Raw genomic sequence first — 17,676 nt, 5'->3', positions numbered from 1 at the left:
TTTTTAATATGATATACTTTATGACTAGAGAGGTGTAATGTAGAAATAATCTAAAGCTTTGTTCAGTCTTGTGACACGTGAATGAATGTAAATGGTCTTCTTGGTCATTGAACTCACTTGGTAACAAGATATCGTTGAAAGGTGGACGGGTGGTAGTGGTGGTTCAATGAGTTCTTGTGACACGTGAATGAATGTAAATGGTCTTCTTGGTCATTGAACTCACTTGGTAACAAGATATCGTTGAAAGGTGGACGGGTGGTAGTAGTGGTTCAATGAGTTAAAAGTCTTCATTTTGAATGCTTTTTTGGCAAAGTTTGAATCATTCCATATGTAAATGCAATTTCAATACTTTTTGCAAGAACCACTACTGAAACAAGGTACTAAAAGAATCTGCTGAACTAAATGATACGAGACAAAAACAAAAAGAAGACAACACCATAGACTGACTTGGCCATAGACACAAAACAAAGATCCAACAAATTCTTCTTACAACAAAAACGTTTAATCAACATTGATAATGAAGTCTCAAGAATTTGATTCTAAAGACAACTGAGAAAACAATAAAATAAATGTGACTACAGCCCATATGTGTAAAAGAAAGGTTACAACAGATTACATGACACAAATTCAAAAATCTCTACTAAACAACATATCAATGAGAGAGATTTTGATCTACTCAGCAGCAACGTTATCACTGTTTCCTCCATTACCAGAATCTGGAAGAGTTTCAAGATCAGTACGAACATCTTTTACTTCTTGAGGAAGACTATTGTCAGAATGTTGCTGATCGTTCTCAGTCACCACCACCTCTGTCTCACCACCATTCTTGTTGCTTTCCTCTTTCTCTGTCTCTTTTTGTGTAGTATCCTCCTCTGGTTGCTTTTGTTCAGTCTCAGTATTGCTATTTTCTGTGCTAGATTCACTCGTGTCTTCCTCACTCTTCTTCTTCTCTATTTCCTCAACTGCTTCCTTCTTCTCACTCTCGGTACTTTCATTTCCCTGTGAATCATTGTTGGTTGAAGACTCTTCTTCTTTCTCCTTTGTCTCCACTTCTTTCTCTTTAGTTTCATCTTGAGAAGAAGGATCTTCTTTCTCCTTTGTCTCAGTTTCCTCTTGGGAAGAAGACTCTTCTTTCAACTTTGTTTCAGAATCCTTGTCTTTGGTTTCCTCTTGAGAAGAAGATTCATCCTCCTTCACAGTTTTCTCGGTTTCATTGTCTTCCTTCTTCTCTTGGGACAAAGACTCTTCTTCTTTTGCTTTTGTCTCAGTTTCTTTGTCTTTAGTTTCTTCTTGGGACGAAGACTCTTCTTCTTTCTCAACTTTTTCACTTTCCTTGTCTTCATCACTTTTCTCTTGGGACGAAGACTCTTCTACTTTCTCCTTTGTCTCAGCTTCCTTGTCTTTAGATTCCTCTTGAGAAGAAGACTTTTCCTTCTCCTTTGTCTCAGTTTCTCCATCTTTAGATTCACCTTGAGACGAAGAATCTTCCTTCTCCTTTGTCTCAGTTTCTCCATCTTTAGACTCTTCTACTTTCTCCTTTGTCTCAATTTCCTTGTCTTTAGGTTCCTGTTGAGACAAAGACTCTTCTACTTTCTCTTTTGTCTCAGTTTCTCCATCTTTAGTTTCCTCTTGAGACGAAGACTCTTCCTTAGCTTTGGTCTCGGTTTCTCCATCTTTAGTTTCCTCTTGAGAAGAAGACTCTTCTTTCTCCTTTGTGTCTTTAGTTTCCTCTTGAGGCAAAGATTCATCTTTCTCCTTAGTCTCAGCTAATCTATTTTTAATTTCCTCTTGGGACAAAGATTCTTCTTTCTCCTTAGTTTCAGCTACTCTATCTTTAAGTTCCTCTTGGGACAAAGACTCATCTTTCTCCTTTGTCTCCGTTTCCTTGTCTTGAGATGAGACTTCAGAAGATTCTACTTCCTCATCTGTCTTCACACTAGACCCTGACCCATCCTCCTTCCCAGAAGATTCTTTGGACTCAGTCAGGTCGCCATTAGAATCATTAAACCCTTCCTTCTCCACCTTCTCATTCTTCTCCATGGATTCACCCTCAGATTTAATCTCACTAGAGGAATCCGAATCATTACCAGTGTTCTTCTCATCACTGCTGCTTCCCTCATTATCAGTCGGCAAAACACTCTTGATAACAGTGTCTTCCGGTTCTCCGGTCTTGTCTTCCTCCACTTGCACCTTCTCATCTGCCTTCTCATGAACCACCTCACTAGAAGCATCATCTCCTTTGTAATTATTCTCTCTTGCTTCTTCACTATCCTTCTTCTCCTTCCCTTCATTCTCATCACTCACTTCCTCTATTTTCTCTTCTCCACCACCCTTCTCTTTGCTCTCCTCAATCTCTTCACTACCCCCATTGTCTTTCTTCTCCTCAATCTCCCTCTCTTCTGTACCACCATTGTCTTTCTTCTCCTCAGTTTCACTTTCTTCAGTTCCACTCTTCTCTTCATTTTCTTCTGTACCACCACCATTGTCCTTCTCCTCAATCTCACTCTCCTCCGTACCACTCTTCTCTTTACTCTCCTCATTCTCTTCTGTATTGGCATTGTCTTTATTCTCCTCAGTTTCACTTTCTTCTGTACCGGTACCATTGTCTTTCTTCTCCTCAATCTCAGTCTCTTCTGTACCGGTACCATTGTCATTCTTAGCCTCAACCTCGCTGCTTTCTGCACTCTCCTTCTCATTATTCTCATCACCTCCTCCCTCCACAACCTCATCGTTCTTATCATCTCTTGTCTCAATCTCTCTATCATTAAAACCCCTATCAACATTCACAGCTTCATCCTCAACGACAACGCCCGGGTTAAGATCTTTCCTCCCAAGCTTCACAGCTTTCTCACCACCAACAACAGCCTTTGCGCTCGTCTCAAACAAAGCTTTCTTCTCATGAGAATGCTTCACTTGATAAAGCAACCATATCCCAACACCAATCAACAGAGTCAGCTGCACACAGTGCTTCACCTTGAACCCCTTTGATCTCTGTCCTCTTCTTGGCGATGATCTAAACATCTCTTCTTCCTCCTAAAATCAAAACCAAACCCAAATCTCAGATCTTTAACCAAATCATATGATACATTAATTAAATTACTAATACTTGCAACTAAAGGCACGATCTTGATCGGATCTAAGTGAACGTATAACAAATCTTAACCAAACCGTTATACTAAATAAGAAGGAATCTTTATAAAAATGGAAACTTTACCTCAACAATGTGAACTTTCGTTTTTTTTTTTTTGCTTCTTCTGGGAACAATGAAGAATGATGAACAATTTTTCCGAAAAAGTAGAGATTTTTTATATTTTTAGATTTAGATCTGGAGGGAAAGGAAGAAGAGAGAGCTGTGAGATTGCCACTAAAAATCGTGCGTCCCTTCAATTTGCAGAAAAGTAAACTAAATATTATAATTATTATTTTACTTTTTTTTTAATTAGAGCGAAAATTATGGCAGCTTCACACTTGGGACTTGAAAGTAGGGAGGAAGGAGAGGGGGCCATGTGAATCTGGTTTCAACGTCCTCCTTGTTTTTGCTTCTCCACTCCGACACCGACGGTATCCAACGACGTCGTATCTTGTCTTATGGGCCTAAAGAATTTAGTTAGGTATGGGCTGATTAATCTGTTTCAGTCTTTTAGCCCATTGGGTTTATATATACGATAATGGTTTCGGCTGAACTATGAGCTTGTCAACGCTTTTCTTGTTTTCTTTTTCTTTTTTTTTGTTTCTTCTCCTCTAATTTTAACCTCAACTCAGTTTATTGATTATTCTAAGATTTAAGTGTTTTACTACTTATCTTCTAAGCTAAGCTTATTAGTTATTTAATTTTGTATATACATTAGCTCGAAGCCTCTACAAAACTGAGCTTTGCTTTCTCATTTCGCCAACGGTACTTACGTTAGACCAATTCTAAGGGTATTCATATTTAAAGTAATTTCATCTGTAATAAAACTCCAAGAATAACACTATCTATCAAAATCATGAAAGTCATTCTCTCTTCATGACATCTCAGCTCAGGCCAGTGTGCTTAAAAACTCATATTAATATCTGACTAGCATCAGTTTTTTTAGTCTCAAAGAAACATGTTCATCTCATACTCAAATTCCTTCAAAATTTCATTTGTACAAACTGCATGTGTTACGATCGCTGGAAATAGTTCATCATGTTGCACAGATCTTGGCATGTACCCATTTCCTTTGATTTGATCGGCATGGTTTAATTGTTTGGTTTAAGTGTGTGAATTAAGAAACAGGTGTGCATATGGAACATGTCAAGCGAGTACTGATTTCTCATGGGGGATTTTTTATCCTGCATGTAAGTGTTTATGAATGGTTTTTATGTATTTATGCACTCAAGCATGGGAAGAAAAATCATGAGTTTTGAAGGGTTAGTTAGACATGGAAAGTATGTTATCATGTGATTGGGACTGAGCATATGTGTGCAACTACTAATACGATTCTTGAACAGTTTAGTTATGTCCTTGCTATGTCTCAAGTCTCAGATACGATGGTTTTAAGTTTTGTAGTTTTGAATCATGTCTTGAGTTACATGTTAGTGCTTGCATAGTGGTTTGTGTTCTTGTTTTATGGGCATATTTCTTGATTGTCATACATAAAAATAGGAGATTGTTAAGACATGGAATCTGTAGCACAAGAACAAAGTGTTCAACGAAGTTTTCACATGCGCAAGTCAAAAGGTGACGTGAAAATATTTACCTACAAGATTTTATGGCGTGAATATCTGAATACAATGATTTGTGACGGCCACTGCTTCATTGGATGAAGTTATTAAACAAGAAAATAAAGAAAAGGTTTTCTTGTACAATGTATAAAGATAAGAAGATATCTAGAGATATTGGAGATTTAGACTTATCAGGATACTGGAAAGAAGATCTTAAAAAAGGAAGAGATCGTGTCATCGTGTGTTCTAAAAGGCAGGAGGACGAGACGAGTACGTCAAGCATTATGTTATATTTTGTGAGATCGTGTAAGATTTCTTGTGTGAGTGAATAAACGAAAGTTGCAACGGTTGTTGTGTTTGTAAGGTTGGGTAGATTAGGAATTTCAATGTCAACTCACATGTGTGAAATCGAATATAATTAAACAAAAAATGTAATTTGTTTAAGAAATATCTAATAAAAGACAACAATTTGAGAAAATTATCTTATTCTTTGATATAGTACTTCTGTGTTCTAGCTTTTACACATAGATCTCTCTATATCTTTTTTATGCTTACTTATGCTAATTTTTTTTTCACTGTTGTTTGCTTTCTTCAATGAACCAGGGATCTAAGAGAGGACTCGGTGGCGGCGTTGACAAGAAGCCGATGAGGGATCGATCAAATGATCTAATGAGGGATCGATCAAACACAAGAAACAGAACAGTTTAACACTTTTTTTTGCTCATGTCTAATCAAAATTTGACTCGTTATGATCACACCAGGAAGGAGACAATAGGATACTGTCTTTAGTTCTATAGTTGTAGCATCAGCAGACACAATTTTTTTTTCTTTTTTTGTTCAAACAGCAGATACAAGTTTTTGCGAGGATATTAGCCTTTTGAATTATCTTGTCTGTATATATTATTTTGTAAGGTTATGACGATGCTCAGCAACCATACGTTGTTACATCTCTCATGATTGTTAGGCATGTGATATTAATTTGCAAGTGCCAAACCTTTGTAGGGTAAACATTCTAGAAGCTTTCTTTAAGATTCGTAATCTCTCTGCATATAGGTGTAGCAAAATTTGGAAAAGATCCACTTTTCATTTAATAATAGTGAAATTTATTAGAATACACGTTTTAAATTAGGTAGAATAGTTGACAAAAGAAAATTAGGTAGAACAATGATGTATGGTTTACTATACATTATAGCCGGTTTAAAGCATAGCATAAACGCAAAAATAAGTTGTTTATCTAGAATAGATGATGGAATAAAATATATAATAAAGTTCTTATATATTAAAACAGAATTCACAATTTTTTCATGTGTGATTTTTTAAGTTGGACCTTCTTCTATATAATTACTTTAATGAAATTTTCTATTTGCATAATAATATCATAACAATAATTGTGGTTACATTTTAGTCTTTTCTTTTCGTAAATAACTAAGTAAATGTATGGTTAATGAGATATTTTCCTGATTTCCTTCCTAAACATATGTTTCTTCTTTTATATAACGTGTGATATTTTTCTAATTTAATTTCAGCTATTTAACTAAAAAGGAACATTAGAAACCGTATCCTTTCATCTAGAGTTCAAGAAACTATAATACACATTATTCATATAGCCATGATTTTAATATCTTCATTTTATATTTGAAATACGAATAAATATTTTTAAGAAATTTCTATCAAAATACGTTTAAAAAGAATTCAGAACCATTTAAAATTTACTTACAACAAGTAATTAATTCAAATTTTTACACATAATAAACTTTAATTAGAAATTAAAATTTAATTTAGTTTTCATTTATAAGCAAAAAATTAAAATTAGATTAAATATTATTAACCATATTTTAATGGTAATGAAAATTTAAATGATTAATTTTCTGAAATACATTTTGCAAAGATTTTAAAATTATTTTATTAGAAAGATCCATTTCTATTTCAAATTGAAAAATAAAACTATTTTGCCCAAATTAGTGTATTTCAAGTAATTTCTCAAATAAGATCACTACTACAAAATCATTTTGAAGTACAATATATTGTAGCTAATTTTTAAAAAAATTATTGTTTTTAACAGTATCTCAAAAAAAATTTATTGAAGTTAAATTAAATTGGATCTACATAAAAAAATCATTTGTCTTAAAAAAATATTATGTAAAATAGTATTGCACCATAATAATATAAAATAGTATTGTTACATAATAATGTTTTCAAAATAAATTTTGTTACATAAATAAAAAATTTACAAAATTTATAGTAATAATATATAAGTCACATAAACATAGGTATTGTAGAAATATAACACTAAATTACACTAAGTTTTTGATAAATTTTGTTATAAAAATTTAAAATATTTTAGCTTAAAAATAAAAAACCCTCACGGATGTGCGGGTCAAGATCTAGTTAATGTTTAAAAGAAAATTAAACTTAGTGCAAAGTGCAAACCTATGATAAAAAAAAACAAAGAATTGTGGGCAAATCTTTCGGAACCTAAAAAGATTTTTTGATTAAAAGTACAAAGAAGAAATAACCAAAAAATGTTTTATTAAATAGGTAAATGACAAATATATTTTTACTCTATAGATGTATAAATTGAAATAAATAATAAAAAAATATTTTATTTTTGAGAAAAAGTTACTCGATTAAACAAAATTGACTTTCTTAAAAAAGTCTGCGATTCTTTTTCTGAAAATTTATTTGAAATCCAAATTCTTTTTTAAAAATATTTTTAAAATTATCATTTTAAATTTTAACTGAGAATTTTAGGTGATGTATTAAAATGACAAATTTAATGTTATTCAAACATGACTTCTAAAATTCATTTAAAGTTCACTGTTATTGAACTTGACATTTCATAAAGTACTATGAAATCTACCGTTATTGAAAATGTTTTAAGTTAAGTGATTTTAGAATGTTTGAGTGGAGTTTCTTAGTTAAAAATAAAAATAAAACTCAAATCTCATAGTTTTAGGTGATATTTTAGAGTGATTTAACAAAAATCACCTTAAATTTTTTAATTCATTGAAATCATTTAAAACCTCACTAAAACCCAAATCACCTCAAACATTATATTGAATACATCCTCCTAAATCTTAAATTTAGATTAGTTAATCAAAGGAATACAATTATATTTTACCTCTTTAATAAAACATATATTTAATTTGATCTTTGTGTGATATATATTTGTAATAAAAAAAAATTAAAGCTTTCTCATGAATTATAATTATGGCAGAGGCAGACATATTATAAACTTAGATAGATCATAGAGAAAACATTACAATATGTATAATAACCAATCTAAAACGTAAAACTGTTAGAATATTAATTTTATCCTTGTAAAAAGGGTTATAATATACATTCTAAAAACTTAGATCAACAAATGCTAACTGTTTCCTAATTATTTTTTTTCTATAGGAAAACATGTAAAAATTCCTATACGAATATTATTGGTTTTTTATTTTTTGAGTTATATACAATTTCTTATAATTGTTTTAATTAGTACAAGAATAATTGTGTCTAATGATAAGTTAATACAAAGATATATGAAGATAAATCTATTCTGGTTGATTTGCCATTAGTTTTATTTGTTTCTCCCTATCATTTTCACATTATTACTCCAAAATAGTTGTCACTCTTATCCGTTACTACTTAATATTATGGATGGTTGCTGCACCAACCACGTGACTCTCAAAATGGTTGCCCATTATTCCCAGTGGACCGACGAGTGTGTTAGTTAACAACACTAATGAATTTTTTAAAATACAAATGAACTATCAGTTGAAAGGTTTTGTATTAAATTTCTAAAATATTTTTTCCCACATTATCTGCAGTTGAACGTATTTTTCACTAAAATTTTTTTTTACTAACGCTAAAAGTTTCTATATAATCCATTATACTGAGACGGGCTTCAGCTGTCACTATCTCGTCATTATACAGTGCTGATTGCTGATGATACGAGCTGTACAATATTATCACTGTTAGGTAAGATGAATGGTTGCTGTACTGACTACGTGCCTCAAATGGACGGAGGAGGGTAGTAGCAAAATGCTACCTACAGTATATAAATTCATTTTATTCCGTAAATGACTCAATATTTAGAAATTAAAAGAGAATGAGTTTGACACTAAAGCTTTATCTTCTACTCCTACTTGTCTGGAGTCATCATGTTGATTGTGCCTCCATCGTCAAGTTTCTTCCCGGTTTTGAAGGCCCTCTTCCGTTCGAGCTTGAAACAGGGTTTGTCAAATCTTTCTTTTCTTTGTACCCAATGTGTGTTTGAGTTTGGAATTAGTAGTTTGCTATTCTTCTGAACGAAAGGTACATCGGCATTGGTGAGGAAGAGGAAGTGCAATTGTTCTACTACTTCATCAAATCCGAGAAGAATCCAAAAGAAGATCCTCTCCTTATTTGGTTAAACGGAGGACCTGGATGCTCTTCTCTCGAAGGCCTTTTTTTTGAGAATGGTAAATCTATAAAATATCTTTTTCACTAAGCATGATTTTCAATAATTTGTTTTAAAGTGGTAAAATAAAAAATTAGGACCTGTGGGTCTGAAGTTTGAGGTTTACAATGGAAGTCTAGTTTCTTTGGTCTCTTCTACATATTCATGGACACAGGTAACCAAAAGTAAGCTTATTAGTCCATCGAAAACCCAATGATCTATTTTTAACTTTGATCACATTTTCAGGTGGCGAACATAATATACTTGGATCAACCTGTTGGAGCTGGCTTCTCCTACTCAAGAACTCCACTTGATAAAACTAGTGACACAAATGAAGCAAAGATGATCCATCAGTTTCTTCAAAAGGTAATATGGCAAATTTAAATGTCTTCTTAAAGCTCTTGTATATGTTACACTTCTCGGTGTATAGAGTCAGTGTCCCAATTTTATGCTTTGCGATGCTTAAGGCGGTTTTTAAAACAACTCAAACGCTGGATAGTGTTAAAGTTGAAATTATGCAGTCTATACGAACGATTGGATGGATTTTGCATGGTTACATAATTTTTTAAGAATATTATATAATTAAAATTTTAATATTATTATTTACATTGATTATTATTTAATTTATTTGTCTACATCTATTAAGGCATTGATTGATAGAACATTAATATTAGCATTATGTTTTACATTATCCAATCAACATTTGTTATAAAAACATTAAAAAAACATTTACTAAATGATAATGCTCTCTAAATACTATCTTTTAATTTAAAAGAGCATTTGCAGTTATAATTTATAAAAAAATTAAAAATATATAATTAATTCATTTATTTTTATTTTTATTGTAAAAATTATTTTAAAATAATATCTTTTTGATATAAACATAATTATTAAATAAAATAAATTATTTTATATCTAATAAATTTCATATACTAATATATATATATATATATTAGAAGATATATTTATTAAAAATAATTATATTCTATATTATATTTTAATTTTTATAATAATTTTAAATAGCATAATCATATTATTTTACGAATCATTCTATTAAATAGTTTAGTAAAAACATATAGCTTCTGCAGCATAATGTTTTTATAACATACTTCTATTGCTTTATCATTTACTCTGCCAATCAAAGCCTAATTTGTTCACGATTTTTTTTTTAATTTCAGTTATTTATAAAATATTTAAATGTATATGTAAAACTGTTGTACTTTTCTATGTCTAAAAGCATGTTTTTGTTTTTATATATTTAAAACCACGTATATTAAAAAAATTACATGCATAATTTTATTTCTGAAATATATTATTTATCCAGTTATCTTAAATTAAAATATATTGATTTCAAGTTCACATACATAAACTCAATCAGCATAAAGTATATATTATACAGAATATATTATATACGTATAGGTAAAATACACATTTATCCAACTTTTGCCTAGACATCTGTGTATACGGATAAGCTTTTTATAATTTATAACACTGTGTAAAGTTGACGGCCTTCGCTGATGTAGTCCATCACATTTAAGCCTAGCCCATTCTTATATTTTTTTTATTTGAACTGGTTTAGGATTTTCTTGGTATCCTGCGAAGGTAAACCCCGCGCCTGCGGGGTATATTTTTATTTATATTAAAAAATATTGAACACAAAATAAGTTATGAGAATATATGTTTTATAAAAGTTTAGTGTTTTGTGTAAAATTTTATTTTGATACTTTTGTTTTGGTGAAAAAAATATTTGGATGAAATTATAATAGTCATATGTTAACATAGATCTGGGTGTTTGGTATTCGATTTAGTTTCGGTTCAAATTTTAAATTTTAGTTTTTTGTCAAAAAATAAAGTGTCACCGTTCAGTTATTTATAAAATTCGTTTTGGTTTTGATTTTTTTTTGTTTGGTTCTCAGTTTTTATGTCTGGGCTTATTAACATATTGTTTTTTAAAAAAAAGTTGTAGCATCATACTAAAAAGTTTAGTGTTAAACATTTGGTTTAGATGAATTATTAATAATTTCATTGTAAATTTTGGTTTTAAAATTTTGGGTCCTTGAAATGTTTATATATGATTTATTTTTTGTTGTTAATAATATCTTTAGGAGGAACCATCGTAAAAATGGAATGTTCAGTTTGTGTGGTTGCAGTGTGTAGTTTTTTTTTTTTGGCAACGGTTGCAGTATGTAGTTAGAGTTGTGGGATTGATAGTACTATGTAGTATAGATAGGGTTTAGACGATACATGGTTTTGTTTCAGATTAATAATGGGGATATTGAGTAATACTATTTGTTTAGCTAGGATTTCGTTAGGATTCTTATTAGTTAAAAATTTAATATTCTATTCTTATGATTTCGAAAGTACTGGGTTTGATTTTTATTATTATATGATTGCTGAAGAAATTGTTTGATTTCTTATTTATGAGTATATTGAGAATATCGTTTAGTTAAGATATATATTTAATAACATGGTCCTAAAATGACTTTTTATAGTAGATAAAAAATAAAATTCTAAATTAATATATATATTAATTTAGTATTTTGTTAATTTATTTAAAGATGCAACATCATATTAATAGTTTAATTTTAAACATTATTTTTATATGAATGAATACAATTTTTATTAATTTTTATTCTCAATATGTTTATATAATATACAATATTTCAGTTTAGTGTTTTTATTTTTACTACAAAAATCAAACATAAAATGTTACAACCAATAAACTATTATTTATTTTGAAACACTAAACTATTTAAAAAGTTAATGTGATAATTTTAAAAACAAATGGGCTATATACTATTTAATTTAAAAATTAATTACTGATATATATATATATATAATATGGTCTAGATTAAATATGATAAATAATCAAATGATAATTGCCTAATGAAAATATATTAGTCATTTTTTAGGAATGTTATTGCTTATATGTATATTGTTTTTGCTATGCAAATATCATATATATGAATAAATTTAAGATGTTTAGTTAAGTTTTTCATGAATGGTCTAACCTAAACTTTTGGATGGTAGATAAAAAATAAGATCCTAAATTAATAGATTAAATGTGTATTTTTTTTGGCAGTGGCTAAGCAAGCATCCACAGTTTCTCTCCAACTCGTTTTACGTTTCCGGAGATTCTTATTCTGGCAAGACTATTCCAGCACTCGTTCAAGAAATCTCAAAAGGTATGCAATTATATATGATATTGTATCTGTATTGTATCTGTTTTAACAATATTGGCACTATGATTCATGCAGGAAATTATATATGTTGTAAACCTCCCATTAATCTACAGGTCATTAATATTTAACTGCTTCAAATTATTTTGTACATTTTTCTAAAACTAAAAATTCATAATTGTATTTACAAAAACCAGGGTTATGTGCTGGGAAACCCAGTAACACATCCTGAAATTGACGAAAACTATCGTATTCCATTTTCACATGGAATGTCATTAATCTCTGATGAACTCTACGAGGTATGTAATATATGCAGCCTAATTCCGAGCTATCTTTATTTTCGTATAGTTATATCACTTGGGAAGCCTCAAATGACACAACAGTTTATACAATCTTTTTAACAGTCATTGAAGAGAAATTGCAAAGGAAATTATAGAAATGTGGATCCACGTAACACAAAATGTTTGAAACTTGTTGAAGAATACCATAAGGTGGTACAAACTGTGAACTTAAATCAATTTTTATTTCTTTAGTACTAAATACCAACATTAAACTAAATTTAATTATTATTTTTATCTGCAGTGCACTGACAAAATAAACACACAACATATATTATTACCAGATTGCGATGACAAAAGTAATTCATCAAATACATCTCCTGATTGTTATGTAAGTAATGCCTCTTTCGGCCATCTTAGTGACAATTTAAAAGGGTTGGGAAACCCATAGGAATTTTATCTGTTTTCCTCTTATTCAGTTCATAATTTTAGTGGGAACAAAGAAGCAACTGATATATGGAAAGTGTATAAATTTATGATATAGAAACATTGAGACATGGTTTGCCTTGACAGTATTATCTATATTATCTCATTGAATGTTGGGCCAACAACGAGAGAGTTCGCGAAGCTCTTCATGTTGAAAAGGTATATGCCAACTTTAATTTAAGATCATTGATGATATAAAGAAAGTTTCTAGAATAAATTTTTGACGATCTGTTAATACAGGGGACTAAAGGACATTGGCAGCGATGTAACTGGACTATTCCATACAATCAAGACATTATAAGCAGCGTACCTTATCATATGAATAACAGCATCAGCGGATATCGATCTCTTATTTATAGGTTTGAATTAACTCTATTTTCTTAACTATACCAAAATTGGAAACTAATCCGAATTTTCATGAATCTGAACTAAAATACAAATGACTTTATTTGGTTTAAATTTTTATAAAGCCTAAGATCAGATACCTAAACAATATCGTAAAATTTGTGTGATTTGTGGTAAACAGTGGTGATCATGACATCACGATGACATTCCAAGGAACTCAAGCTTGGATCAAATCTCTGAATTACTCCATCATTGATGACTGGAGGCCATGGATGATAGAAGCTCAAATCGCTGGGTATATATAATTATCTCTTGTTCGTTCATTATCTTTTTGTATTGTAAGCTTATCAAACTCACATCAAAATCATTGTTGCCTTCTTTTTTGTCAGATACACGAGAACTTATTCCAATAAGATGACATATGCTACCATCAAAGTAAGTCTTCTTGATTCAACTTAACATTTTACTAGCACTGCATAATTTGTATCACTAAGAATGTGTTTACTGATGTTTTGAGCTAGGGAGGTGGACACACAGCAGAGTATAAACCAAACGAGACATTTATCATGTTCCAAAGGTGGATCAGTGGCCATACTTTGTAAAAGAGACTAATGGCCTTGGAAGCACACTTTTTGGATTGCTAAATGTATTATTGAATGAAAAAAATTAAACTTCTTGATCGTAAAGTTTGTTACATGGTTCACTATATATACATTTGTTTAGTAAAAAGAAGCTAAACCAAATAATAACCATTAATATAAACCAGATTATACCAGCTCTATATCAACTAATACACTCCCCTCAAGTCTCTGAAATGGAACTAGCTTGTGGAGTAAAGAGATTTGAAGTAGACATCTGAGCAAGTATAGAGTTGAATGATCCCGGATGCAAAGTTTTGGTGAGGATATCTGCATGCTGATTAGCACTAGACACGTGCATAAACCATAAGAACCGTTTTTCACTTGATCATGTACCGTGTGGCAGTCTATCTCCACATGTTTGGTGAGTTCGTGAAAGACTGGATTCGTGGCAAAGTACGTAGCTGATTTGTTATCACAAAAAATCTAGCTGAGGTAGTAACACCAAGCTCAAAATTAGCATTAGCCATACTCATGAACTCTACCTCAGTGCTACTCCTACTCACCACATCATGTTTCTTAGACTTCCAAGCGATCAAAGAGTTTCCGAGATAAATGCAGTATCCAGTGATATCTACTATCTGGGTATGTTGCTCAATCTGAATCAACAAAAGCATTAAAGCATGGTTTCGAGCGATCACCTGAAGAATACCAAAAACGAACATACCAAAACGATACATGTAATAAGCATACCAAAAACATACCTATCCCTGAAGAACATACCAAAACGATAGATGTAATAAGCATCATCAAAAGATTCATTCTTATGAACTCTTTTCACTCGCTTGGGAAAACCAACAAGCTCTGCACCACTAATAGACCTTCTGAGTCCAGAGTGTTTCTGACTTGATTCAACCTTGATAAAGTGTTTCTGACTTGATTCAGCCTACCCAGAGATCATTCTTTCCTGTCTTTTTTCACAGCTTCAATAGTCTGCAACTTTCCATTCAGATTAGTGTACATAGAATCTCCTCCTTAGAAGATTGATCTTGATTGTGAGAATTGGTTTGGCCCCAACAATGTATGTGATGATACATGTGGTCTTTTTTGTTTGTTCTTAGAATTTTCTTGATTGTCCTAATATTGTGATGATTTTTTCAGGTACTGTAGACTTTTGTGTTTGCGTAATGTGACGAAATTAAAGTGGCCAAAGGGAAAACACCCGACGAGAACATTGAAGCTTTTAAACAAAACATTAGAGAGAGTTATATATAGACAACACCCTCTTTGGATTTTGACGAATACCCAGGTCCGGCTCTGACAGAAGCTATAGAAGCATGGGCTTCCAGTCGTCAATAATAAATTTTGGTCCATTTTTCTTAAATATTTCTTTAGTCTACTGGTATTATTAGTGGAGTTAGTTTCCTAAAACATTGAGTTCGATGAACATGACTCTATCATCATCAGCCTGTATCTGGTTTAGGCAGAGACGAGCTTTTTCGTAGAGAGCGCGAAAAAGATTTATAAAAACAGATGTTTTGTAATGTAACAGTAACAAGTGTTCTCTCTTCGTATACATACATCTTTCTAGCGATAAATTTCAAGAATTGCAATCAATGAAAGATTTATTTTGTCCTACCATCTTGATAGATTCGCAGAACTGAGAAGAGGGAAAGCTTCCCAAAAACGAGATGATGAAGGAGACAGATCAAACGCCAGTGGGTTCTCTTGAGTTGTTGTTTCACGGAAAATCTTGAGTGGCTGCCTAACCTCAACTAGACCGTGTTGCACCTTGAGTAGTGGCTTAGTTTCAACTTGATGCACCTCATCTCTCTCGTGATCTTGTGGTGCGCCGGTTAGCCTCTGAACCAACTCTTTGAAGTTCACAGGCTCGACTCGGTAAACTCTGGGATGCATTCGTTGAAGCGAAGCTGTTACGGGTCTTTTCCATGGCTTTGCAGGTTGCTTTCGTGTCGAATGGAGCGATGAGTTGTAGTTTTCAGATGATCTAAGGTAATTATGAGAGAAACAAGGCTGTGAAGTAGCTTCCATTGGTTAAGAACTTTCTGTGTTTACAAGACAAAGATTAGATCAGGATTTGAAGATAAGTGTTTGTGATCTTGATGGCTTGTGTGTGTACATGTATTTATATATGTGTGTGTATGCGCGTCTATATGTCAACGTTTTTAAGCGTGGGTCAAGCGTTTTCTGATCTTCTTTTGCGGCTTAATCGGATTTGACTTTTAGGAGAATATTAAAATAATGTCGTGTAATGATGTTGAATTTTCAACGTGTGTGTGCTTTGTTATTTGGTTTTTAATTTAAATGTTAGGTGGGAAAGCAATATGAACCTTTGGCTTTTACATGTGTTTTATTCAAGGTAAACATGTGTGTTTTGAATCATATGACATTTATTGGTCAGTTATATGACTTCTTAACATTTTTTTAATGAATGTTGTGATATTCGGGTGTAGATGCATATTTTGTCTATCTAAGCTACAAATCGATCATAACCAAAAAGACCTTTTCAAAATCATATAAACAAATTTCGTTTAGTTTGTAAGTCATTCGAAATTAGTTCAAAGTTCAAACGGAACTAAATTTGTTTTGGTTTACTCAAATAACATAAGAGTGGATTATGACTAATTTAGTTATATCGTCTTGTCTATAACAAATGATAATCTTCAATTTTTTTTTAGTGTAAGCTCACAGATTTGTTTGATTTCCTTTTGAATAAATATTTTTCAAAGTCATTTTATAAATAAACACATAAAATATAAAAAAATGTAATACAAATATAAGATGTATAATTAATAAACATATAATTGTCAACGCTAGTCCTATGCAAAGTGCCAAAGTGTCTGGTTTACCGCCTATCTATTCGTTGAACCTTGTTTTATCTTATATTACGTGAAATATTATCAAACAAATTATAAGAAATTAACTAGATTTTGACCCGTGCAACCGCACGGATGTTTGTTTTTACTTTTCTATACATAAATTATTGTTTTAGAACATAAGTGGTATATATTTTTAATGTTAATCATATACTTAAATATTTATATAACTATTTCAAATACAATAATTTTATAATTTACATGTTATAATTAATTAATTGTTTAAACCGTATGTATTTACCACTTCTTATTATATATTTATCTTATTGTATTTGCATTTAGTTATTAAGTAAAGTAATATATTCATAAGAAAATATATTTAAAAATTATTTTGAATTTAATTTATGCTAATTTCTGACCCGTCTTTCAAAACTGGATTTTTTTTACCAATATTTTTATGCTTATTCATTTTAGATAATTTATTAGTGTATATATAAAAGTCTAAGATATGTTAATTTTTAGACATTTATTATATAGTTTGTTAATTTTTAGTTGTTCTATCATCATATTATATTTTAAATAAATAGTTTATATTTATGAAAATAAAATTTATAAATTTATCAATTGAATATAATTTTATCATATTTATTTTAGTATAATAATTATATTTTAACATGATCATGACTATAAAGTAGATAAAATATGATATAATTTATTTATTTTCATTTTTAAACGATAACTTAAAATACATTAAGTTATTCTTTAAATATTTTTACACAGGTTTATTAGAATTTTTAAAATATAATATATTAATATATATTATATTTAAAATGAAAATATATTATGATTAAAATAGTTACA

The 17,676-nt window shown here is 30.7% G+C and overlaps 3 protein-coding genes across 7 annotated transcripts; 1 reads left to right on the top strand and 2 right to left on the bottom strand.

The window, feature by feature from the left end:
- Window positions 1-426: 426 nt before the first annotated feature.
- On the bottom strand, window positions 427-5,116 carry LOC103842455 (myb-like protein X). Of its 2 annotated transcripts, XM_033280767.1 has the most exons (3): window positions 3,215-5,116; window positions 1,741-3,033; window positions 427-1,290 (listed from the first exon to the last, which is right to left on the bottom strand). In XM_033280767.1, the coding sequence occupies exons 2-3, from the start codon at window positions 3,019-3,021 to the stop codon at window positions 673-675; spliced, it is 1,899 nt and encodes a 632-aa protein (XP_033136658.1). In that variant the 5' UTR covers window positions 3,022-3,033; window positions 3,215-5,116; the 3' UTR covers window positions 427-672. The 2 variants fall into 2 exon arrangements, with proteins under 2 accessions (XP_033136658.1, XP_009117324.1); XM_009119076.3 differs by having other exon boundaries at window positions 427-3,033; window positions 3,215-5,110.
- Window positions 5,117-8,561: 3,445 nt separating this feature from the next.
- Window positions 8,562-14,175, top strand: LOC103842453 (serine carboxypeptidase-like 10). Of its 4 annotated transcripts, XM_009119073.3 has the most exons (14): window positions 8,671-8,907; window positions 8,989-9,134; window positions 9,211-9,287; window positions 9,359-9,478; window positions 12,195-12,297; window positions 12,370-12,407; window positions 12,489-12,590; window positions 12,696-12,782; window positions 12,874-12,960; window positions 13,143-13,214; window positions 13,296-13,414; window positions 13,582-13,695; window positions 13,790-13,835; window positions 13,922-14,175. In XM_009119073.3, exons 1-14 carry the CDS (start codon window positions 8,783-8,785, stop codon window positions 14,000-14,002), a joined length of 1,317 nt encoding a protein of 438 aa, XP_009117321.1. In that variant the 5' UTR covers window positions 8,671-8,782; the 3' UTR covers window positions 14,003-14,175. The 4 variants fall into 4 exon arrangements, with proteins under 4 accessions (XP_033136678.1, XP_009117322.1, XP_033136677.1 ...); XM_033280786.1 differs by having other exon boundaries at window positions 8,670-8,907; window positions 12,195-12,407; XM_009119074.3 differs by lacking the exons at window positions 12,696-12,782; window positions 12,874-12,960 and having other exon boundaries at window positions 8,669-8,907.
- A 1,307-nt stretch (window positions 14,176-15,482) lies between these two features.
- Window positions 15,483-17,052, bottom strand: LOC103842452 (VQ motif-containing protein 29). Its single transcript, XM_009119072.3, has one exon. The coding sequence runs from the start codon at window positions 16,028-16,030 to the stop codon at window positions 15,614-15,616; it is 417 nt and encodes a 138-aa protein (XP_009117320.1). The 5' UTR covers window positions 16,031-17,052; the 3' UTR covers window positions 15,483-15,613.
- Between the last annotated feature and the right edge of the window lie 624 nt (window positions 17,053-17,676).

The sequence above is a fragment of the Brassica rapa genome, chromosome A09 (assembly GCF_000309985.2).
Source record: "Brassica rapa cultivar Chiifu-401-42 chromosome A09, CAAS_Brap_v3.01, whole genome shotgun sequence".
Classification (NCBI taxonomy): Eukaryota; Viridiplantae; Streptophyta; class Magnoliopsida; order Brassicales; family Brassicaceae; genus Brassica; species Brassica rapa.
Note: the sequence above shows the minus strand (reverse complement) of the source record. Positions and strands in the feature narration are given on the sequence as shown.

Bases quoted from the DNA above. Each gene is read 5' to 3' on its own strand.
- LOC103842455 (XM_009119076.3), bottom strand. From the start codon at position 3,021: ATGTTTAGATCATCGCCAAGAAGAGGACAGAGATCAAAGGGGTTCAAG.
- LOC103842453 (XM_033280786.1), top strand. From the start codon at position 8,783: ATGAGTTTGACACTAAAGCTTTATCTTCTACTCCTACTTGTCTGGAGT. The intron at 13,415-13,581 runs GTTTGAATTAAC...TGTGGTAAACAG, and splicing joins TATCGATCTCTTATTTATAG to TGGTGATCATGACATCACGA. The intron at 13,696-13,789 runs GTATATATAATT...CTTTTTTGTCAG, and splicing joins ATAGAAGCTCAAATCGCTGG to ATACACGAGAACTTATTCCA.
- LOC103842452 (XM_009119072.3), bottom strand. From the start codon at position 16,030: ATGGAAGCTACTTCACAGCCTTGTTTCTCTCATAATTACCTTAGATCA.